The sequence below is a fragment of the Aedes aegypti genome, chromosome 3 (genome assembly GCF_002204515.2).
Source record: "Aedes aegypti strain LVP_AGWG chromosome 3, AaegL5.0 Primary Assembly, whole genome shotgun sequence".
In the NCBI taxonomy this organism is placed as follows: domain Eukaryota; kingdom Metazoa; phylum Arthropoda; class Insecta; order Diptera; family Culicidae; genus Aedes; species Aedes aegypti.
Genome location: NC_035109.1, coordinates 231626415 through 231651551, shown reverse-complemented (window position 1 = coordinate 231651551; position 25137 = coordinate 231626415). Strand labels below are relative to the sequence as shown.

At 36.3% G+C, this 25137-nt stretch overlaps 1 protein-coding gene across 1 annotated transcript; it reads right to left on the bottom strand.

The window, feature by feature from the left end:
* On the bottom strand, nucleotides 1–25137 carry LOC5567950 (V-type proton ATPase 116 kDa subunit a). Its single transcript, XM_001657703.2, has 7 exons — nucleotides 24882–25137; nucleotides 24525–24818; nucleotides 24253–24459; nucleotides 23037–23119; nucleotides 473–1917; nucleotides 236–407; nucleotides 1–177 (listed from the first exon to the last, which is right to left on the bottom strand). The coding sequence occupies exons 1-7, from the start codon at nucleotides 24996–24998 to the stop codon at nucleotides 81–83; spliced, it is 2415 nt and encodes an 804-aa protein (XP_001657753.1). The 5' UTR covers nucleotides 24999–25137; the 3' UTR covers nucleotides 1–80.

Below are 25137 nucleotides of genomic sequence, written 5' to 3'. Positions count from 1 at the left end.
TATTTGCAGCTAATTTTATTACTATACGTTGAAAGTATTGCAATTTATGCTTAAGTCAACATACCTACTCGTAGAATATGTTATTTTTCTTCGTTTTCAGCATCCAAAATGGCCTTGAAGGAGAATGGTTGGAAGGGATAGCCCAAGCCTTCGTAGAACTTGCTCATGAACTCCACCCTGAAATATTACAAATTAGCTCAATACATTCAACCAATTGTACCTTTTCCAAACTTACCAGTGAAGACGAAGTGTGTGGAGGAAAGCAGATAAGCCTTCCATGCCCACAAGAATGCCAATGGTCAGAACTGCCCACGGCCAGAAGACCACATAAATCATGATTGCCCCGGTGTAGCCCGTGGATTTCAATCCAATGGTGAAAACCATGCTGTACAATACTTCAGAAAGCTCTGGAAACAAAAATCAAATTCGGTCGGTGAAATTGGACTTCAAAATCTGTGTTGTTGCAACTTACGAGCATGAGCCAGCGAAAGAGCCCACAGACGCAAATACGAAGCGGTGTGAGAGATAGTACTAAGAATGTACTCAATGCAATGGATTGCTTGATGGATGAAAATTTCACTCATTGGCTCATCGTCATGATCTCCATGACCGCTTGAGGCAACGTGATCCCCAACACCATGGTTCTTTCTGGTGAACTTGATGTACAACGGTTTGGCAAGCAGAAGCCAAGGAATACAAAGAAGTGATATAAATATGAACACCATTTGAATGGTTTGTTGCCCCTCGAACATGAACTCCTTGCAGGTTTCCAACGGTTCCTGTCGCTTGAATAACATCATATTGATGAACATAATCAGGACTGATGGAGCACAACCTGGTTTCAAATGGTCCTCCTCAGTAACAGCTGTATACTGAATCCACTTATAGAACATCATGAAGCACATGTACAAGAACAGCAGAACCAAAAACAAGAGCTGTGGGACAAAGTCCAGTAGAATGTTGATCTTCTTTTTGAAGTGCATGTTATTAACAACGCTCATGCAGACACCGAAGATCATGTGAACGACTCCAAAAATAATCGAAAGCTTCATCTTGAATGAGTTCAAGAAGATAATCTTGTTCGATGCCAACATCCAAGCAGGGTCCAATCCGTACCAATAAACGGTCTCAGAATAGTCTTCTCCGGGATTCAGTTGAAGATCTTTGTTTTCCATGACGGTCGAAGTGTTGTAATTGATCTGCCACGATGATCCGAAAATGTTCATGGTCTTAGAGAAAATATCGTTGTAGACGAAACCAGTATACATCGAAAAGATGCCCATCAGCAGAATGATGTAACGACCACCAAAGAATAGCTGCCAAATTTCATCCTTATTCTTGGCCAACGTTTTCTCCCACAAAACCATCCAAAGGCCAAGAAGTAGTAAAATCAATCCGTGTCCCAAATCGCCGAACATAATTGCAAACAAGAATGGGAACGTGATGATGGTATACAGCGCTGGATTGGCCTCACGGTATGAAGCAACTCCGTACGATTCAATCAAATTTTGGAATCCTTGGGTAAACTTATTGGTCCGGTTGAACGTTGGCGGTGCCTCATGGGTTGAAATCACGTTCAAGAATGACGGAACCGTGCTTCCAACGGCTGATGAGCCAGCAATCAGTGCATTTTTTACATCCTGCAAATTGGATGTTGGCACCCAAGCTTCGCCGAACAGACACTTCTTGGATACATCGACGTTGAACATGTTCAGCGTGTGGTAGATGGCTTTGACCTTTTTGACGATGATTTCCCACTTGGGAACTTCCTTGGATACGCTAATAAGAACGCGTTGGCGTTGATCCTTCGTTTGGTTGATGACCATATTAAGGTCTTCGATGCGAGTACGCACTCCCTGGAGCATTTCGGAACGCTCATTGTATTCGTTGGGGCATGGGTACAGCGAAGCATGGTAGCTGGTAGGGGAGAAAGATGATAAAGGATTAGGTAATTGAACATTGTTAATCTAAAATTATTCAACTTGAGTAATAACGAAATCAGTGCGCATCGTACCTTCGTGCTGCACGTAGGGTGCAGAGCTACTTGGGCACTTCCATTATTCATTTTGGCATGAACAGTTTGAAACTTTGCAAAAAGATGCACTTCAATACGACACATATTGTGGCAAAATATTAGCTCAGTAGCATTCATAAAACCCCACTGCCGAAGTGAATCAAAAGTGCCAAGAATAGAATTCGGCTCACTACATATTTTTTTCTGCTCTTGGAAACTTAAAACTACTTAAAACAATGAAACAGTATTTTTCAGTGATGATTTATGCTGAGGGATTCCACGGAGGCATGCAAGTCGATTCTGATCGACCATTTCAAAAATATCTGAAACTTTGCACAGTTTTTCAGTTCCATCTAAATCGTCATTTTCCGATATCAAATCTTCAAGTTGAGTCACGACTAACTTTTCAAAAGGGTGTATGTGAAAATGGTTCAAAAATATTCAAAAAGCTGCACAGCAAAAACGGTTCGTTCGATTGTTAGACAACTAAAGAAACAAAGTTAGACAACTAAATAAAGATTCCAAAAAAAATACACACAGTAAAAAAACATTTTTTTTTGCATTAAAAACATTGTTTTTGTCACAAGAACTCAAATATCTCAAAACCCTATCGGAATACCAACGTAATTTTTTGAGGGAAAACGGTCCATTATATTAGCTATCTACCATAAAAATTTGGTGATGGTAAGCCAATAAACAAAAAAGTTATGACATTTCAAATATTTCACAAATTTGACACTTAGTGAAATTTATTTTTTTTTTTCATTGTTAATTTATTCTAGGACCGCAGTTTGTTGCTGAATTTTTTGTTAAGGGTACCACATGAGGTTAACAAGTTGTTTTCATGATATTTTATTTAATTATTCATAACTATTATAGCATCTATTAGAAAGTTAGACGCGATCCAGTGTTGTGATCTAAAGTCTTGATAGTGTCATATTTTTTATTGTACGTAACTGAAGAAAAATTCTCTCAATAGTGTTGAAACCTTTTGATAAAAGAAACCTATAAGAAATCTAATATTGAAGACAAAAGCTACAAAAAAAGTTTTCTATACAGGTATACGACTAGTTTACCTGCAAAAAGTTTACCTTGTAGAGAACAAGGCGGGTCTATACCCAGGTGATCTAGTATTCGTAAAGCAGGTCGGTTTTCTCGGCGCTGGTTTTCTCCACAAAGTTAAAATCTGATTACACCTGGGTATAGACCCGCCTTGGTAGAGAATAGACTTTGTTAATCATATTTGGGAGAAAGCGAGTAACTTCAACAACTTCAAAAACATGATAGGTACATACCATGAACATACTCACGAAAAAGCTAAAAATATACTACCACTATGGTTATAAAAGATTTAATTGTAAAATTTTTCTTCAGTTAAGCAAACGACACCAACCTAGTCAGTAAAAACTTAAAAGTGATTTTGTTTATTAAAATCTAACGAGCAACACGAGTAGTCGCTTTCTCAACTGTTGCAGGCCGTTTACAGAAAAAAAGTGTTCGAAAGAGCAGTGATGCATTTTGAACTGAACGCGAGCCAAAAGTGAACTGAACGCGTTCTAATTTTGCACGAGAACCTAGTAAGCATTGAACTCTCGTGCAAGATTCTGCACCTGCTCAAGAACGGTCCGTTCACTTCAAAATGCACAATGAAGCTGAAAACACGAAAAACACTACATTATAACATATTGAATTCCAATCGTTACAAATAAATGGCACCTTAAATGTTTCCTAACATCTTTGCAAAACTTTGCAACATTGAAATAAGTCGTGTTTCTGCCATGACGACAGTTTTCATTCCGCGTTCAATTTTCAGCTCGCATGGGTTCAAATTTTTGAACTGCTCAATGTTCAAGCCTACTTGATCCCTCGTTCAAAAGTTTGAACCGGAACGCAAACTGAACGCGTTCAAATGCAACACTGCGAAAGAGCTACGAAATCTCACCGAAAGCACCATAGATAAACTGAAAGCGGCTGGTTATGCTCCAATGTCTACATTGAATGCAAATTTACGCATTTGTACGTCCTGCCGTTTAAACGTTGACAAACGGGCAATCTGTACATCATTGGTGGAACAGGTTGCAGGAAGTTCGAAAACAACAACTGAGGAATTACTAGATGCACCGACAACAACTGAGGAGTTACCAGAAGTACCAAGTGCAGATAGTCTTGCCACGGTACCATCAGCGACATCTGTTTCAACAAATCAATCAGAAGATGAGTGCATCCAGAAGGTCAACATCGAACGCTTCAACGAAGGGATAGCTGGAATAAAAGTGACTCCGATTAAATGGACGAAGATGGGTTACGTCAATTATCCCGAGAAAAAATACCGTGAAATCAACGAAGCTGTACGAAGAAACCTCTTCAAATTAGGACCTGAGGATGTGGAAAATACAGACTACGATGAGGTAATTATGAATATGAAGGAAAGGTTCTCGAATCTAGCCACGACAAGGAAAGAAAAATTATTGATTTTGTCGATGCTGCCAAGCTCGTGGTCTATTCAAGACGCCATTGATAAGTTCAAAACCAGGCGTTGCAGAATTCGCTCTCATTTGAGTATGAAGCACGATCAAAGCAAGCAAAGAAAAACATCCCATCTGTTGCGGTCCACGATCGTCATTGTATCGCAAGGTGTAACAAGTCTGATAAATGGAAGCAGCGAGCGAGAGCCCCAATGAGAGAGCGATGATAAAATCCATTTTTCTCGCTTGTTTACCGTTGGGGATAGGTGTTTTTCTTTACTGGCACAATAAACAATCCACGAACTTCCAATAACAACAGTGTCCCCCAGGCTTGGAGCATGTTTAGAGGGGTTTTATCATGCACTACTATCCCCCCAATCTGATCAAACTTGTAGCAGTATACGATAAACAGTCTCTCATAATGTGCAGCATGTTATGATAGTTACAGAGAGCGATACGTGAGAGATTCTCTCAATTTTCTCAGGATTCAATCCCTGTTCAAAACCAATAGAAATACAGCAAAAGAGGCAAAAAAATTCAAAAATAACTGTCTTGCAACCAAAAATGCTAGGTCGAGTACTTCATTAACAGATGCGACAAAAGAAAAAATAATTCAATATTTTGAAGACGATGAAGTAAGTAGAGCTATGCCTGGCCAAAAAGATTATGTATCTGTAAAAAAAGATGGAAAGCGTCAAGCAATCCAAAAACGATTAATGATGACTACTTTGAAAGAAGCGTATACACGCTTCAAGGAAATTAACGAAAATATTAAGGTAGGTTTTTCCTCATTTGCAAGCCTTCGTCCAAGGCAATGCAAGCTTCTATCCAATTCAGGAACACATAATGTTTGTGTGTGCACAACACACGAAAATATTAACCTAATCTTACATAGTTTGAAAAGAATCAATTTATCAAAGGATATTAAAATGTTAACTGGTAGTCTTTTGTGTGAAAATACAACATCAAATTGCTATCTACGATCTTGTTCGGATTGTCCAGATTCTTCATCATTGGAAAATACTTTATTCGCTGAGTTTGAAGAAAATTATATTGATCAGTTATCATTTGAGCAATGGGTGACCACGGATAGGTGTGACCTAGAAACTATTGCAAAACCTGTAGATGAGTTTGTGTCATTTTTTTTGCTTGAAATTAGAAAGTTTAATTCCTCACGACTTTATTAAAACAGAGCAATCCCGCTTTTTAAAAAATACGAAAAATACATTACAAGATGGTGAATTTTTAGTCATTTGTGATTTTTCTGAAAACTATAGCTTTGTATTGCAAGATGAAGTGCAGTCCCATCACTGGAACGTACAACAAGCTACAATTCATCCATTCGTTATTTATTTCAATGGAAGTACGCAAATTGAACATTTTAGTTTTATTGTAATTTCCGAAGATTTAAGACACGACTCAGTATCTGTAAATTTGTTCATTGCCAAAATGATTTACTTTTTACGCGTTGATAAGGATAAAGAAATCAGAAAGATATATTTCATGTCTGATGGAGCAGCATCGCAGTACAAAAACCGTAAGAATTTTTCGAGCCTATGTCAATTTAAATCAAAGTACGGAATTGATGCAGAATGGCATTTCTTTGCTACGTCACATGGCAAAGGTCCTTGTGATGCTATTGGAGGAACCATAAAGCGCATGGCCACAAGAGCAAGTTTAGCCAAAGAACGTGAGCATCCAATTAAAACTGCAAAAGAACTATTTGATTGAACGAATCGCAGAAAAGAAGAAGATTTAACAAAATTATCATTTTGTTTTACTACTACTGAAGAGTACGAATTAACGGCATCAGAGCTCAGCGAGCAATATAATAACGCGAAAACGATCCAAGGAACCCAAAAATTTCGCTGTTTCATTCCATTGTCAGAAAATAAAATTAAAGCAAAACTATACTCGAACTGTACTGATAATGATGCAAAAGTGTTCGATATTGTAAAAAAATTGAATAACAATAAATAAATAAATAAGTATTAATAAAATGTTTTCATGATCTCATAACGCATACCCAAATCCAAAACTTTTAAAGTTTATATATAACATTTAGAAACTCATCGATCATACTCAAAAAAAATATATCCTGGTAAAAAAAAAAATATTTTCGTGTGATCTGTTAATTCATTTTAATTTATACATATATACATGAACATATAATATTTATACATATACATAATATTTATACATATAATATACATAATACTAATGAATACATGAAAACGACTTGTTTAATTCACGCAAGGCCCTTAACAATAAAATCAGCAACAAACTGCGGTTCCCGTAATAATTTACACCGAAAAAAAAAATTTTTTTTCTACTAAATGTGAAAATTGTGACATGTTTGAAATGTCATTACTTTTTTGTTTATTGGTTTACCATCACCAAATTTTTATGGTAGATAGCTAATATAATGGACCGTTTTCCCTCAAAAAATTACGTTGGTATTCCGATAGGGTTTTGAGATATTTGAGTTTTTGTGTCAAAAATTATGTTTTTAATGCAAAAAAAAATTGTTTTTTACTGTGTGTATTTTTTTTGGAATCTTTATTTAGTTGTCTAACTTTGTTTCTTTAGTTGTCTAACAATCGAACGAACCGTTTTTGCTGTGCAGCTTTTTGAATATTTTTGAACCATTTTCACATAAACCCTTTTGAAAAGTTAGTCGTGACTCAACTTGAAGATTTGATATCGGAAAATGACGATTTAGATGGAACTGGAAAACTGTGCAAAGTTTCAGCTCAATAGAAAAAAAATGAATTAAAATATTTACCAAATTTTGGTGCTGTTGCTTGGTATCACTCTGCTACCTTTTGATCCACACTATCTCTAAACCAGCAGATTATAAAAATTGAATGTAGCTCGGATTTTTTTCCGCTAGAGTTCAGTATTCGGGATATACATTAACAACACAGCGTAACAAAAATGACATTCATGCGTGTCTCAAGGATCAAATTATGTTTCTGAATATGAGGCCGTTTTCAGAAATGTTACAGCACGTCACAATTTTTAGCTACCGTGCTGCATCAATACCCGGACGCCTAAGGCGATATGCACATTCAAATTCTTGTATAATTTTAACAATGTTTACAATCAATTTATTAAAAATACCGTTAAAATCCGGACACATGAATCAAAATCCGGACATTCAAATAATCACAGCTGTTTTCACATTAAACTTAAAAAATATTAAATATACCTTCACATCACGAGACACAGATTGATAGAGTTGTAAACATAGGGGTCTATTTTGCAAATCGAGCAGATTCATGTGACTCGTCTGAGGTCACTGTCGATCAAAGTAAGCATGCGTATTTCAGATGTCACCCGTCGACTGCCATAGTAATCCAGTCACATAGAGTGACAACTGTCAAAAAACTCGAGTGACAGTGCCGAGTCAAGCAAATTTTTTGATCGACTCGACTTATAAAATAGGGCCCATAATATTTGTTCTCTGTTGGATGATACTGAAACATCATAAAACTTTGTTTCTGATGTCTTCAAAATATACTGTGATGAGTGCATTATTAGTCATAGTATTTACACATAATTTACACTCATTTTAAGTTTATATTGTTCAAAATCACAGTGATATAACTTTTGAACACTTTTCCAGGTTCTAGAACAATTATAATGTAATATTTCTTGTTGATCCTTGAAAACTTGATGTTAAAGCACTGTGTCCGGAATCAAAATCACACGTATAAGTATCCGGACAGTCTTCTTCTAGCACGAACTAATGTGTATTTTCAGTAAATTCTTCAGAACTATCGAATTTATTAAAAAAACGCAAACAAATCACTGCAGAAAATGTATCACAAAAGATTAGCACGTAAAAGAGCGTAATTAATTGTCGAATTGCGATGGCGCATTGAGTAGAATTCCTTCGGGTTTCGTTAATTTTGTAAAGAAACGCGTCCGAATGAAACTGACTTTTGTTTTTGTCTTTACCGTTGTTTTACAAGGCTAACTTGATGTCAATTCACGTTACAATGGTCAACAGTAGTTAACATTAATCGTAGAAATAATGTTCTTACATTTTGAAAGTATATTGAACATTCAAAGAATTGAATTTCATCAGAGTGTCCGGATATTGGTCCCGTCCGGATTTGATGCATCACGGTACAGGTCGACAAAGTTGTATAAAACACTGATTTTATAAATATTTACATGAAATTTAAAGTACAATTTATCTTACTTTTTTGTAATCTAATCCACCAAGCATGCAAAACAGAACTTAAACATTCATTTCAGATATAATTTGATTGAAATTGAATGATTAAATTTTGATTTTACTGATTTTTTTCAACATGCTTCCAGTCTGTATACAAAATTCTTCGGTTCTCATATATGGCAAAATACAGTAAATCTCCAAATCTTAAAAAAATAACTTTTCCGCATCGAAGGTATAATAAACTTTGATGATGTATAACAATACTACACATACATTTTGAATTCTGTGGCAAATAAAGCAAATAAATTGCCGTACAAGCTGGCAAACTTGCATGCAAGTTGGCTGAAGTAGTCAAATTTTTCATTTTCAGCATCTAATATCTCGAAAACTAGACGCGTTCTGATATTTCTGAAAACAGCAATGAATTCAGCAAACCTTTATTAAGTGAATAGCGGTATTTTGGTGCTGGAGGCAAATGTGTGTTTCGCAGTGTAATCGGAAGGTTTTAAAATATTCCATCGGTAAAATCTTATTGTTTCCACTTTTTATCAATTTTTTTATATCCAGCCCATACAAATTAAGTTTTCCTACGTATTTCAGCCCATATAAAATGTATGGAGAAAATTTCACCGGTAGAATATTTTAAAACGTTCCAATTATGAAATAATAGAAGAAATACTGATCTCCGGCGGGAAAAAATCTGTGGTACATTCGACCTTCATAATTTGCCGGTTTAGATATTGCGTGTGATCTCTTTTCGATCCTTGTTTGGACCCGTGATTTCTATTTTTCGTTAGACCCGTTAGCAAAAGCTAGAGGTGGTAATCCTTCTTGGACACCGTCTTGGGAAAAAAACCTAATAGAAGGTCACTTCTTCTTCCGTCGACTCATTGAATATGATCACAACTACGAACAAAAGGAAGCGTGAATCTTCCAAAAAAGTGGGATTTAAAACTGTCACTAAACGTATCAAAATAGAAGAAAGCACGTTTCTTCAGAATGCATGCTTTCTGCCAAGGGTGAAATGGTTTATGTTGATGATTTCATCGAATTCGGCAATCAGTTCGATGCTCTAGACAAATTTTCCGAGTATCAGAGATGCCGCCAATTGTAGTCTTATTCTTCTTCTTCTTAGTATTAACGTCCTTACTGAGACAGAGCCTGCTTCTCAGATTAGTGTTCTTATGAGCACTTCCACAGTTGCTAACTGAGACCTTTCTTTGCCAGTATTGACATTTTCGCATTCGTATATCGTATTCGTATAAGCGCCTGAAGAGATCAAAAATGGAATATATGATTTACTTTGGTTTTCCAAAGTCCTAGTAATCCTTATAAAAAAGAGAACCCAATGTGGCATTCCTTGGAAACGGTTTTCTCAAGAATATTATTTAGGTCACTGTAACATAACAGCTTTAGAAATAGTTACACTTATAGTCGATGTCCGTGTGACATGGAAACATTTCTAAGAAGCTTTAGTAAATTTCCAGAACCACACTCAGTTCCGTCGATGCCAAATGTGAGTCATGGTACCAAACATTGCCACATGGATGCTAAATGCATGATTTTTGGAGGTTCTTCTCACACTAAGGACGTCTGTTATGTGTTGGAAGATACCAAAAAGTTTTATATGCGCAAATTGCGGGGGCAACTAATAGTTGGCAACTATAAGTCTAACTTTTGGGATTGCCCTTCGCATAAACGAATCATTGAGGCTGGCACCAGACAGATGATCGGCAACGATTTTCGTAGCCGGAATTACCCAAGCAGAATCTCTTCTTCAAATCAAATGGAAACACCCTTGATTATGCCGCCGGAGGTAACTTCTACTCCATCTAGGGTAGATGTACCAATAGTGGAGGTACTAAGCACTATGGAACTTCATTTAACCGCCTAAATTTAAAAAGCGCAATTAATGTACATGTTAATGTTGTAATCGGAAGTAACGACCATTGACTTAATTGGAAAAATGATTTCATCGCAGTAACCCACGGCATGTCAGTGACAAATAATACCTTCACTATTGGTACACCGTTCCTTTAGTTGCGGTATATTTTTAATTTGTGTTCCTATAGTTGCGGTATCCGTTGTTTTATTATGGGATCCTCCACTATAGGAACACTTTACCGCAACTATTGGTACAAGTGAGACAAGTGTTAGCAATTTTAGTGATATTTCATCAGTTTTGAAGCAATTTGAACGCTCTTTTCAACTATTCCGTGTATCAGCAAGTAAATACGTCGATTGGCAGTGCCGGTTCTATGGCTAGTGTAATAAAATCAATGAAAATGACAACTATAGGAACACCCACAACTAAGGGAACACTTACCCTATTCATCAACGGAAAATCCCAACAGAAAATGTACCTTCTTCTACATGTTTGTTTCACATTGATTTTGTTATTAGTCTTCGAACTGAATGTTCGGTTCTCTTTGCCGAAGCAGCGGCCATTTTGTACGCAGCCATCTCACCAGCGATTGCTTCAATTCTTATCCTCAACGATTCCGCTAGCCTTCTATCAGCCTTATAGCCAAAGCGGCCTGGTGGGACCATTGGCGTAGCTAGGAATTTTTTCTGGAGGGGGCCTAGGGGGGGCCTAGCAAATAATTGTTTTACAGAAGTAATATTGGTCGCAATAATCACGATTTTCACAAATTTCGTAGTTTTAACAGATTTGTATTGGTTTTATTTATTTGTTTTGAGTCATTTTGCGGCACATCAGTGATTTCAATTATTGCTACCAAAAATAGTCATTCTTTTTGTAATCCAGTCAAAAATCCTTCAAGATTTCTAGCAAAAAAAAACTCACAAAGAATGTCCTTGGTGATACTTCCACGAACTTTTCAGGTATTAAACCATGTGCTTCGAAGAGAATCCTCTGAGAATTCATACGGGAATTTCTTTATGAATTATTTCCGTACTTTTTAGTTCTTTCTCCAAGAACTCCTTTTCACGGAGTTCGTCCTGGAATTCCCACGGGAAATTATTCCCAGGGTTTTAATCTCACCAGAAAATTTTTCAAAGAATTTTAATCGAATACCTTAAAAGATCCCTTAAAGAACTCCGCCAGAGATTGTATTAAAACTACTCTAATCATTCCTCCTGGAAGGCCCTCTACATACTAATTACATATAAATTTTAGTTGTTAGTTTAAAGTATCCTCCAGTTGTTCATTATTAATTTGTTAAGGATTCTAAGAAATTACTGAAGATTGCTCCAAAAAATAGTACAAAAAATTCTAGGAGTCTCACCAAACATGTCTTTAACATCACCAAGCAAGGATTCATTCATGATTTCTCAGAGAAGTTTCCTGCATATCTATATCTGTATTTTTTTTATAAATAATTACACAGCGTAACAAAAATGACCTTTATGCGTGCCTTAAGGATCAAGTTATATGTCGCTAGTAGATTTGGGGTCGCTGAATCTGATGTCGTTCTCAGAAATGTCCCTGCATGTCAATTTTTCAGTTACAGGTTGCCAAAGTGGTACTCAAAATTGGTTTAATTGATGTTTACAAGATTGATGTTTACAAGTTCCGTAGTGCTATTTTTTAGATTTCTCTAAAATCAATGAGCAACATCTCACATTCCTTCAAAACTCTCTCAAAATATTTATTTTTTTTTTTTAAATGCCCGTCTAAGAAATATTTAAAGAATTCAAACATTCCTATAAAGTTCCCATCGGAATACGTTCAACGTTGCTTTTTCAAAAACTCTTCTGCGAAAATACTTTCCCGAGGAATTTGGTTCGGAATTTCTAAGAGAATTATATTGTTGTTTCCCTAAGCTTCATCCGAAAAATTCACGAGAGATTAATCCAAGTATTTTCCAGAGATTTTTGTCTTTAAACCACACTAATGATTCTTTTGGGAATTTTTTGAAGAATTTTTTCACCAGATCTATCATGATTTTGCAATTTATTCTTGAACTTATCGAAACAATTTTTCAGAAAATCCATAAAGTATTCCTTCAAGTTATAGAAATAACTATTTTTTTTGGCGAATGCTCAATTTTTTGTTCAAAAACTACTCCAGGAACATCTTAATATTTTTTTCGCAATTTGAAATTTCCTCTACGATTCACATTATAACAGATTTCTGGAGAAACACATACAAAAATGGTTTGAAAGAACTTTGCTGGTATTTTTTGAATAATTGCTGCTAAAAAATTGCGGAAAAAATACTAAATTCTTGTCGTAACATTCAAGAAATAAACCGTAGAATTTTTCTGAAACTTGTTGACAATGTGACAATGTACGATGCACAGTGGCGCATGGCCAGACAAAACCTCAAAAATTCATGTTCTCAAAATCACTTGTCAATATTTTTTCTAGACTTCTATACTATTGAGCGACAATTTCTCAAAATATGAGATTGATTTGTTCTGTTTTCGATTTTTGGCAGCATCGTTAGTGTGGGGAAGTCAGCTAAGTTGGACTGCTCGAAATTCATCAACTATGATTCACCTAGCAAACTTCAAACAGCTGTATCTCAACGAAATCATAACCGATTGAGGCTCAATAGGTTCAATTTGAAAGCGTAGTTATAAGCCTTAGTTTTGGCTATAATTATATAAATTTTAACATATCAAGTTGTTATTTGTAGCAAAAAAAGTTTCAAACAATCTTTCTCCAAAATTTTGTTAAATTTTCAAAACTTCGTACGTTTTATGTGAAGTGTTTCGGAAAAAAGAGTCACTCACTATGAAGCAGCTAATCATCCATACTTTCGAACGTGCAATAGTTTTTCTTGCCCCTCTTTGCCCCTAGAGGTGAAAATTCCATTTTCATTTTATATTATAATTTATCGATTTCATCATCCAAATCTATATTATTTGTCATAATTCGTTTGAAACTTTAGTGGAATTACTAAAAGGAAGTTAAATTTGTATCTCTAGTTTGGGTTTATCCACAAATTTCTGCATTACAACAAAAAATTCTAGTAATAGCCTTTTTATACGATTAGATGAAAAAACTTTATTTGGACCAATTTCACAAGAAAATCGAATTTTCAATTTGACGGTTATTTCCAACGGGATGATATCAGGTATGCAAGATAATTATTAGATTACCATTATCAAGCACTTTGAGACGTATTTGAGGTTTTGTCCGACCTTTGTATGAAGGACCGCCACTGTGCGATGTAGAAAAGCTTAAGTGGTCCTTGTTTGTAGGATTTACTACAAGAAAATCTTGTCATTTTTTCTACTACTTTTATAAAAAAATGAGTGGTATTTAAACGGATAGATTTTTTACTGAATGTAACTAAAATATTCGATAATTTATTGTATGAACTCCGAAGTTTCATGAGACTATGGTGGACATATTGATGTAGAACTCTTGCTCCCTTAGAAATTCCAAGCGAACTTTTTTGAAGAGTCTATTATAGATTATTTTGTAAAACTGCCGAAAATATTGCCGGTATTTTTCAAGAACATTACCTAAGATGTATTGTGGTAAATTTCATAATATAAGATTTGAATGAATTAAAATCTTAGGGGAAACACATTACTTTGAAATGAAATTGTTGAGGGACTTTTGGAAATCAGGAACCATACGTATAAGAATTCTGCAATTCTTCAAAACTATAATTTACCTTATTTTAGATGTTTAAAAATGTTGCTTTTTTGAGTTTATGTACCAAATACTTCAGAGCGTCATGCAAAGGAAGGAGAAACAACAAAATGTTGAAACAGGTGGAGCAATAGATGGCCAATGGTACATTGAAAGATAATTTAAAATCTTTTCTTCAAAGGTAAATTACAGGATAGTTAAATCCTCTCTAATGAATTTACAAATAAAAAAAAATCTCAAGAAGGTGCATCTGGATTTTCTTTAGAAATTATTCTTGAAATCTATGCTACTATTACTTCTGGTTTTCTAGAATTCGTCCAGAAAGCTTCTAAAAGCTCCGCCCTCGTATCGCACAAAAAATTAAACTAAGAATATACATTCTTTCAATAATTGGTAAAATTATGTTTAAAGAAGTGTTTTAAGGAAGATCAATAAAAATTTCTTTATAATTATCTTAATAAATCTTTTCTCCCTTTCCAGTTAGTTTGCTACATGTTTCTCTACAGCAGGCATGCCCAACCTTTTTGGCTCTTTTTCGACATAAATGGTTGGTGCGTTTGCAAAACTAGATCGATATGAACAAAATTAGTCTCTCAAATGAAAGCTTGGTTGCATATTTGTCTAATCCATGCTGCAAATTTTAAATTTATATAAACCTCTTTGCTACCGATGCAATTAAGTTCAAAAAATGATCCAAATTTTTGCCTTAGCTTGCATAGCTATCGAATAGTTTGATATAAATTCAAAATTTTCGGCATGGATTGAACAGATATACTATCAAGCTTTCATTTGCGACTAATTTTGTTCATATCGGTCTATTCTTGCGAACGCACTAACAATTTATGTCGAAAAAAAGTCAAAAAGGTCGGGCAGGCCTGCTCAATCTGTAGAGCACTATGCTAATTTTGGATGCAAAAGTTTTACTGGGGGTTTTCAATAAATTTCCTCTTAAGATTCGAAGGTAAAAGGCATTTCATGAACAATGTTATTTCCAATTCATGATATGCCGGGGATTTAAAGCAAAATTGATTTTTTTTTCGAGAAAACTGTTTAAAGAAATTCAATGAAATTTCTAATAGAATTTTCATTGAACTATCTCAGTATTTGATTTGACAGAATCAATGTTTTTTTTTAAGGAATTGCGAGAAAAACTGAACTTTAACAAAATAAACTACCACTTTTGAGATAAATCCGGGAACATTCTCCGTAATCAATTTACTAACAAAGTAGACATAGAAGGAATGCTTGTCCACCAGGAGGATTTTGCTTTGAAACAAGTCCTTCAATATTATTTGATAAATTTTCAAGAGATTTGCAAACGTTCTGAAGCCACCCTTCAATATTCTTTGAAAAATTTTATTATGCTTAAATGTTATAAAAAATATCGAAACGGTTTTTGAAAAATTTTTGCTTCAAATCTGTTGGAAAACTTTAATAAGTTTTCTTGGACAAGTATAGTTTAAGCAATACATATATTCATACTGAAATACTTAAAAATAAATCAAGAAGAGAATTGATTGCTGAAATAAAACACTATGGTCGATTTTGTTACATTATTTCACACCAGCCGGACGGTTAAGCTTTCGGCGGTCGCGCGGTTCACCGAAGTCAGAACCGCCACGCTGATGCTATGTAAGACAAGCGAGGTTCCCTCACTATAGTTGTACAACATAGAATAAACTACTGAAGAGATTTTTGTCAATAACAAGAGTCATGTACCTACATTGATTCGGAAGATTTTACTTCATGTTTAGTTGCTTTTTTTAAATTTTAAATTTTTATTGTCATGAAAAATTCTGGGGGGGGCCTGGATGATTCTGGAGGGGGGCAACAACATTACTGGCGACCCATTGGTGGCCCTAATTTGCTCTCTTAAGGAAGCCAGACTCTACTACCGTTCGTAACGATTCTACAACCTGAACCTAACGATCGGTAGGGTTCCCGAAGGCCCCTTCTTTGGGGGTAAGTCCCAACCAACAGACGCAACTTCATGCGCAACCGTGCCTTCGTTTCAATCGACGTGCAAGCATTTTCACGCCTACACGACCAATGGGCTACTCGAAAGATTTCGACCTCGGAGGTAAGACTCATCCAACAACAAAAATCAGCACTCACAATCATGCCAGCGATCCTATCTTTTTTTTCTCGGTTGCAAAAGTCGTCAGTCCAGCGAACGCGAACGTACCCCTTTTATTATAAGTGATGTTGTCCATCGTCCAACGTTAGTTTAAAAGTTAATTTGAAAAAGATCCGTGCTTAGCCGGCTTCGAGAACCTGCTGGGAGGAAACCGCGCTTAACAGGTGCCAAACCCAGGTGTCAAGGGGCCTTTTTTAGCCGAGTGGTTAGAGTCCGCGGCTACAAAGCAAAGCCATGCTGAAGGTGTCTGGGTTCGATTCCCGGTCGGTTAAGGATCTTTTCGTAATGGGAATTTCCTTGTCTTTCCTGGGCATAAAGTATCATCGTACCTGCCACACGAAATACGAATGCGAAAATGGCAACCTTGGCAAAGAAAGCTTTCAATAGATTACTGTGGAAGTGCTCATTGAACACTAAAGCCTGATTCGCTGCTGACAAGTAATTTCTCGGCCTATCTTGATGCATGGGAAATTTCTGCAAGGAATCGATCAAGAATGCGCCTTTTTCTGATCGCAGAATGCAGCTGAAAGAACTGTCAGTTCAAATGGCCGATTCGCTGTGAGCAATTCTCGCTGAAACCAGGCCGCCATCGGCACCCATCGTTAGAATTCCAATTTTATGTCACTGATCGCTAGTTTTCGATAAAACTTAAGGGTGGTCCTTTCTGTTTTCTCAAATTGGTGGACCCCTCGTACGCCAGCTAGCTGAACAGTTTGCAAAAAAGTCCATTTTTTGATAAAACTTGGGTATTTCTTCGCGGTATATGTCTCATATTTCACTTGGAACACATAGCAAACTTAGTGGCATCGTATAGAGAAAGGATATAGCTTTCATTTAAACTTAAAAAAATTTTGGCGGCCATTTTGAATTTGGCCGCCATCTTGAATTTTGTTAGAAAAATCGATTTTTCACCATTAGCGCACCGCTAGTTTTGAATTCTGAGATCACCATCAGAAAGCTGAGGAAAAATTGCGTAAGCTAGGCTACAGAAACTAGGTGAGCAATGGTATTTACCCTATCAAATGTACGATTTTCTAAATCATGTTATACGATTTTGACGTATATGGCGAGTGCAATCAATACAAACATCATTTTTTGTACAACAATGAAACAAGTTTTCAACCTTTGGTGTTTTATTCGAGTCGAGTAATGAATAAGAATATTATTTTTAGTGAAAAAATCTGGCGGCCATCTTGGATTTTGACGCCATCTTGATTTTAGGTAGTAGAATTATTTTTTTTATCTTGATAGCACTCAGCATGTCGAATCTAGAGGCTACCAATAAAAGAAGGTTACGTATACTCTTCTTCTTATTATTATTCATTTTACTGACGTTACGTCCCTACTGGAACCGAGCCTGATACTCAGCTATAAATAGTTATAAATCCAGGTTATTAAACAGGAATTTTCTTTTTTAATGCGATTTCTGACAACAGGATAATTCTTCGACATATCTTTGAATTCAGTAATAAAGAATAAATAAATTCAATAAACGAAAACCGTCAAAAAACATTTATTGTAGGTATAAAACAAACATTTTTTTACCCTATGCATTGTTGTTCATTGTATGCAGTTTATAGATTGCGTGTCGGGACATTAGTAAGCCTTGTGGTAATATTTGTAGTTCTAACGTAAATTAAGTTATAATGAAAGTCTTAAATTTTGAAGCAAAAAACATCCTTGATTTTCTAAGTCATAAGGTATCGTTTTTAGTACCGCCCAACATGCATGTGAAAAATAGCGAAATTGAATAATGAGAAGCAGGTTTTGTTCTAATGTGGATGTAATGCCAAAAGGCAGGTGTATAATTTCGAGATTAGAAAAACTGGCGGCAATCTTGGTTTTTGACGCCATCTTGGTATTTAGCAGTTGCATGATTTTTACCATCTCAGTGCTCAACATGTTGAATTATAAGGCCTCCGTTAAAAAAATCAATCAGATTCTATCTTTCTTATCTTATCTCAGCTGTTCAACTGATTGTTCATTTGTATCAATGGTTTAATACCAAATAAATGAAAGAAATAATGCTATTTTACAACTCGAAGATATGCAGAAGAATCACACAGGTAGCAAATATGCGTTAAAAAATCCTATTTGATAATTTGTTTTTAAAACTAGTTAAGCTGAAGGGCTGGCTCTGTTCCAGTAGGGACGTAACGTGAGGAAAAAGAAGAACAAGAAGAAGAATAAGTGTAACGGTAGCATTGAAATTCAACATGTTGAGTGCTAACAAGGTGAAAACACATTCTACTACTTAAAACCAAGATGGCGTCAAAATCCAAGATGGCCACCAGATTTTTTCACTCAAATTAATACTCTTATTCTTCATCTGTCTCAAACAATACACCAACGATTGAAAACTTGTTTCTTTGTTGTACAAAAAAATATGTTTGCATTGCACAGTGGTCCAGGAATCAGTTTTACGCGGAAAGATGAATTTTGAGCTTCAGAATGAAACATTAGACAAAAACGGTCTTCTACAAAGTTGTTTGTATTAGTAAGGTCCTTTGTTTGGTGTTATTGAAAATTAGGGTGGACCACATTTTCATAGAAATTGTGTAACTAACTTTCTTATTTGTAGAAATTATACTATACATGCTTCAGCAAAGTCGTAGACCATTCAATTTCAAGCAACTTTGCCAAAAAAAGTTTTTTTATTTCTCTTAAATTGACCGATTTAGAGCTATTTTCCTACGGTGACATAGGGTGGTCCGAACAAAATTGGTTTTCTGGCTCTAGTGTTTTCAATTCAAATTTCTCATCAAAGTAGTTTATGTAACACTTTTAGAACTTTGAAAAATGCGTAGTTTGGTGAGTGAAGAAACTCGTTATCTCTTTCCGTTTGGGAGTTATTGTTGTTTTTCTCTCAAAAACATGCCTACTTTGATTGTGAATATTTTTGATTGGGGCAAACATGAAAAATATCTTTTGACAGCATTCAAAAGACAAAATAAAATTGTATATTATGTCAAAAAATTACAAATGTGTTATTTTTGTATCTCTAATAAAATGTCCTTAAAAACAAATGATTTTAAGCAGAAAAACTTTAATAACTTTTGAACTAAAAATATATCATCAATCTTTTTGCATGAAAATTTGCGTTTTGTTAAGTTCTAAAAGTCGTTCATAGACCGCTTTGACGAGAAACTAATATTAAAAACACTAGAATTGAAAAACTGATTTTTGTTGGACCACCCTTTGATGATTAGGAAAAAATGCTCTAGATTGGTCAAATTTTGAGCTACAGAAAAACTTGTTTTGGCAAAGTTGGTCAATTTTCAAGCAAAAATATTGCTGATATCTATTTTAGTTCAAAAGTTATTAAAGTTTTTGTGATAAAAAATATTTGATTTTCAAGGTATTTTATTAGAGTTACAAAAATAACACATCTGTAATTTTTTGATATAATTTACAATTTTGTTTTGTCTTTTAAATGCCTTCAAAAGATATTTTTTATGTTTGCCCCAATCAGAAATATTCACAATCGAAGTAGGCATGTTTTTGAGAGAAAAACAATAATAACTCCCAAACGGAAAGAGATAGCGAGTTTCTTCACTCACCAAACTACGCATTTTTCAAAGCTCTAAAAGTGTTTCATAGACTACTTTGATAAGAAATTTGAATTGAAAACTCTAGAGCCAGAAAACCAATTTTGTTCGGACCACCCTATGTCACCGTAGTAAAATAGCTCTAAATCGGTCAATTTAAGAGATATAAAAAAAACTTTTTTTTGGCAAAGTTGCTTGAAATTGAATGGTTTACAACTTTGCTGAAGCATGTATAGTATAATTTCTACAAATAAGAAAGTTACACAATTTCTATGAAAATGTGGTCCACCCTAATTTTAAATAACACCAAACAAAGGACCTTACTAATACAAACAACTTTGTAGAAGACCGTTTTTGTCTAATGTTTCATTCTAAAGCTCAAAATGCATCTTTCCGCGTAAAACTGATTCCTGGACCATAGTGCATTGATTGCACTCGCCATATACGTCAAAATAGTAGAACATGATTTAGAAAATCGTTCATATCATAGGGTAAATACCTTTGCTCACCTAGTTTATGTAGCCTATCTTACGCAATTTTTCCTCAGCTTTCTGATGGTGATCTCAGCATTCAAAACTAGCGGTGCGCTAATGGTGAAAAATCGATTTTTCTAACAAAATTCAAGATGGCGGACAAATTCAAAATGGCCGCCAAATTTTTTTCAAGTTTAAATGAAAGCTATATCCTTTCTCTATACGATGCCACTAAGTTTGCTATGTGTTCGAAGTGTATTCCATGAAGAAATACCCAAGATTTATCAAAAAATGGGCGTTTTCGCATACTGTTCAGCTAGGGGTGCCGATGGCGGCCTGGTTTCAGCGAGAATTGCTCCTGTTGAAAATTACCGCAAGGAATCGGCGAGAAAATTCTTTAGCGATTCCCTTTCAGTAGCAAATCAGGCTTAAGCTGAGAAAGCACACTCTGTCCCAGTGAGGACGTTAATACCAAGAATAAGAAGACGGGATAAAACCGCCCGCCTAAGCAATTTAATTCGTATGTCAAAATCAAAAATCAATATATCCTTTTTCGACCCAGCTTGTCGTTTTTTAAACTTAAAAGAGTGATGGCTTATCACGATTATTTTTAGCAAGCGGCAAAACCGCCCTCTCATGGGGTAAAAGTGACCACCACGACTTTTGTATACAATTTTGTGAAAACATATATTAGTTCCCTGTTATTCTAAAAAGTATAATGTTTTATAAGTTCTACATTGATTAACTTCACTTATTTTGTTATGTTTTTACAATAAAATCACTTCCGAAATCCTTAAGTGAGCATCTTTTTTATCTTTATTAACGAGATTTTTAGTCCTGGGCCCAAATCTCGGTACCAACGGCTTTACTTTACCTTCCCTTCCGAAGGAAGTCGTCACTGTAACCTTTTTGTCTTAAGTGACTATCTCGGGGATGGGATTCGATCCCAGTGAGTATCTGTTAAATTTAGATCAAATTCAATATCCACGAGCGGAAACTTCGTTTTTAATAATTATTCTGAAAAATTTAATGATAATATGTGAAAATGCTTCGGAATGTCAAAAATCTTGTGTTTATGGAAAGTGCTTGGTGAAGTTTTAAGAAAACATCCATTTTTGTGGGCTTCGTAGCCGTGCGGTTAGCGGCGTCAGTCATTTAGGCGTATTGTGCTACGGAGTGTGGGTTCGATTCCCGCCCCAGTCGGAGAAAATTTTTCGTCAAACGAAAAAATCTTCACTGGTCCGCTAGTCGTTCCGTGTGTCCGTTGTTTAATGTTGGTTATGTTCAGTCTGAGCAGCCTATGGCTGAAGGATTCTACCCCATTACCCCGAATCCCATTACCCCGAATGCCATTAACCTGAACGCCATTACCCCGAATTCCAAAACCCCGAACGTCCCATCACCCCGAATGACATTACCCCGAATTCCAATATCGCGGGGAAATGTCATCAATATCATCATGTCATGATAATTGTAAATTCGGGGAAATTGCACTCGGGGTGATGGAATTCGGGGTAATGGTACATTCGGGGTAATGGAATTCGGGGTGATGGCAATCGGGGAAATGGCATTCGGGGTGATGGGGTAGAATCGGCTGAAGACGGTGTAAATTGTCTTTTAAATTTTCACACTAAACAGAAGGTGATCCGTCTTACCTCGGCGAGCGCTCTTACCCCGTCTTCCTCTAGGTACAAACGGCTTAAAACGCAACCTTATTACTTCGTGATACTTTGATAAAAAATTTGCTCTTATCTACGAACAGGTGATTGCCTGGAGTTACTCTAAAGCCCAGTGACCCACCGTAATAACACCGGCTACAGGAGTATTCCCGAGTTCCTCGGGCCACTTCTAAAAACTAGATATGTGGGCCAGTGAACTGACAAAAAATCATTTGAATCCGTTAAGAATTCGCTGAGCGGTGAGGGTTTCAGTATTTTTACTTTCACTCAGGCCTATACGAATTACGACACAATGGTTTTAATAGCAATTAACGCTAAGTTTTGTAATCTTCTTCTTCTTCTTACTCTTGGCATTAACGTCCCCACTGGGACAGAGCCGGCTATTCAGCGTACTGTTGTTATGAGCACTTCCACAGTTATTAACTGAGAGCTTTCTTTGCCAAAATTGCCATTTACGCGTTCGTATATCGTGTGGCAGATACGATGATACTCTATGCCCAGGGAAGTCAAGAAAATTTCCATTACGAAAAGATCATGGACCGACTGGGAATCGAACCCGAACACCTTCAGCATGGCTTTGCTTTGTAGCCGCGGACGCCAACCACTCGGCTAAGGAAGGTCCCTAGTTTTGTAATCATCAATGAGGAAATCGGCTCTTCTCTGCAAGATGTTTAAAAATAGATTGAAAGCTATCCGGGGAAAACGTGCAAGCCTTGATTCCTTTAATTTGACGTAGGTTTATATGAATTCTCTAATTTACAGTTTCAACTTTACGTCGTTGGAAGAGAGTTGCTTATACAGTGATTCAGGGTCATAGTTGCAATCATAATCAGAGAAGACACTTTTTAAGAGCTTTTTTTCCGAGGCGATGTCAAAGAATGATTATCACTGCTAACGGAATTTTGCACGAAAGTACGATGTGCACTTGCATAAAATGTTCGATGAAGTATATAGATGACTTACCCGCTGCATATTTTCTTGACGCGACTCTTCAGTTGCTCTCCTTGGAAGAAAGCCACAAAAACAATTTTGTAGATCTCATCTCCCTGAAACACATTAGAAAAAGGAATACATTACCAATTACCAATTGAAGATTTATGATAGGACATTCAAAGAGAAACTACGTTTTATCTAATTAAGAAACAAAAATGTAGAAAATAAAACTTTCCAATTGCAGTCTGGCTCTAAGCCTTTTTTGAAATTATCTGAATTCCGGTATTAAAAGAGGATAACCAAATTAATACTCACTAATTGAGCCAGAGACTAGCCTATAATTCTTGGATGACATGTTTAATAAATGTTTTATATCAGTACATTTTCCTAACAAATGGAAAAATGCACATTTCGTACCATTTTTCCTAAACCAGACAAAAATCCTGCAGAAGCTTCAAGCTATTGTTCAATCAGTTTGCTTTCCTCCATCAGTACATTTTTTGAAAAGGTCATTTTGAACAGAATGATAGTCCACATCGAAGAACATTCAAATTTTGCCTATGAACAGTTCGCATTTCGACATGGGCATTCCACCATTCATCAACTTTTACGTGCAACAAATTTAATTCGTTCCAACAGATCTGAAGGCTATTCTACTGGTCTTGCTCTTCTAGACAAAGAAAAAGCATTCGACAGTGTTTGGCATGAAAGCTTGATTGTAAAATTAAAAAACTTTAATTTTTCAACAAACATTGTTAGAATAATTCAAAGTTATCTGTCAAATCGTACATTTCAGGTTAATTATCAGAATTCCAGGTCTGAAAGACTTCTTGTAAGGCAGCCTTACGGGACCAATATCATACAATGTTTTCACATCTGAATTACCTGAGTTACCTCAGGAATGTCAAAAAACTTTGTTTGCGGATAGCACAGGGACTCCTCAAAAAGACGAAGCCTGTGTGTTATCTGTAGTTTGATTGGAAAAAAAAGTTTGTATATTTTTTCTGTAAGAAATTAAAAAGATGGATATTGGAGTATAACAACAAATATTGTAACAGCTTATTTTGCATCTACAAATGTACAAAAGAAACAGCCACCACATGACCTAATTACAGCCGCATCCTATTTCCCAATCCAACCCATTGCATAAAGCCATCACAAGATACACTGCTCGTCATTTCGAATGGCCTTCCCCCGCGGTTATCTTAACGTTATCTCCCACAAACGCCAACAGCTTGGTACTTACCGTGCGCGGATCGGTGAATGGCTTATCAATGGGTGCTTGACGCAAGAAAACGTTACCACGTGATACGCGCCAAAGCATTCGCTCGAAGCCAATAATGCGCTCACGTGGGATCACTCCAGCAACGAATCCCAGCGGCTTGTTCTCACTGCCGGGATCGCCTCCAGTGGCCTCCAGATTTTGCGCAGCTGACTTGTCGGAGAAAAAGCCCTAATGTGGGGATACGAATAGTTGTCAAAGGGCAATCAAAGACTACAAATTCCCGATCATCCCACCTGAGTTTTCTCCAGTACGCTCCGCAGCTCAGTAAGTTCCATGAAGTTTTGCAGCAGAGCATGGCTATTCTCGGACAGCTCGATGATCTCGTTCTCGGTCTTCTCGAGGGCAGCCTCCAGGTCGATAATCTCCCGAGAGTTGGGCGTACGAGGGATGTTGTCCGAAAGATCTGGCGTGGCGACCTCGTCCTTGGTCAACTCACGGCGGATGTAGCCGATCTTGCGTTCCATCTCCTCGCATCTTCTGATCTCGCTGGTATACTTGCGTTGGAAAACATTTATATCGGTGTTTAGCTGCAAAACACAGGAATTTTTCAAATTTTCATCGATTCTGGGTCATGTGACGGCACTACGAACATCACGAAACTGAGCAATTCCGAGTTCGCCAAGCTCTGCCAGCGACGAGTACGCAGCCTCCGGTTGGATAAGCAGCTGGACCAGGTCCATCTGCTCACTGCGGAACATGGCCCCCATGATTTTGGCCGGATCGGTTTCTTTGCGCTTGATTAACTAATTCACTTTAACGGGCGGTGGTCCACAACTAGGTAAGATACTTTCGAGTGTTCACCTACCAGAGCGAGTTACCGGAGCAAACTAACTGCGAGCTATGTAA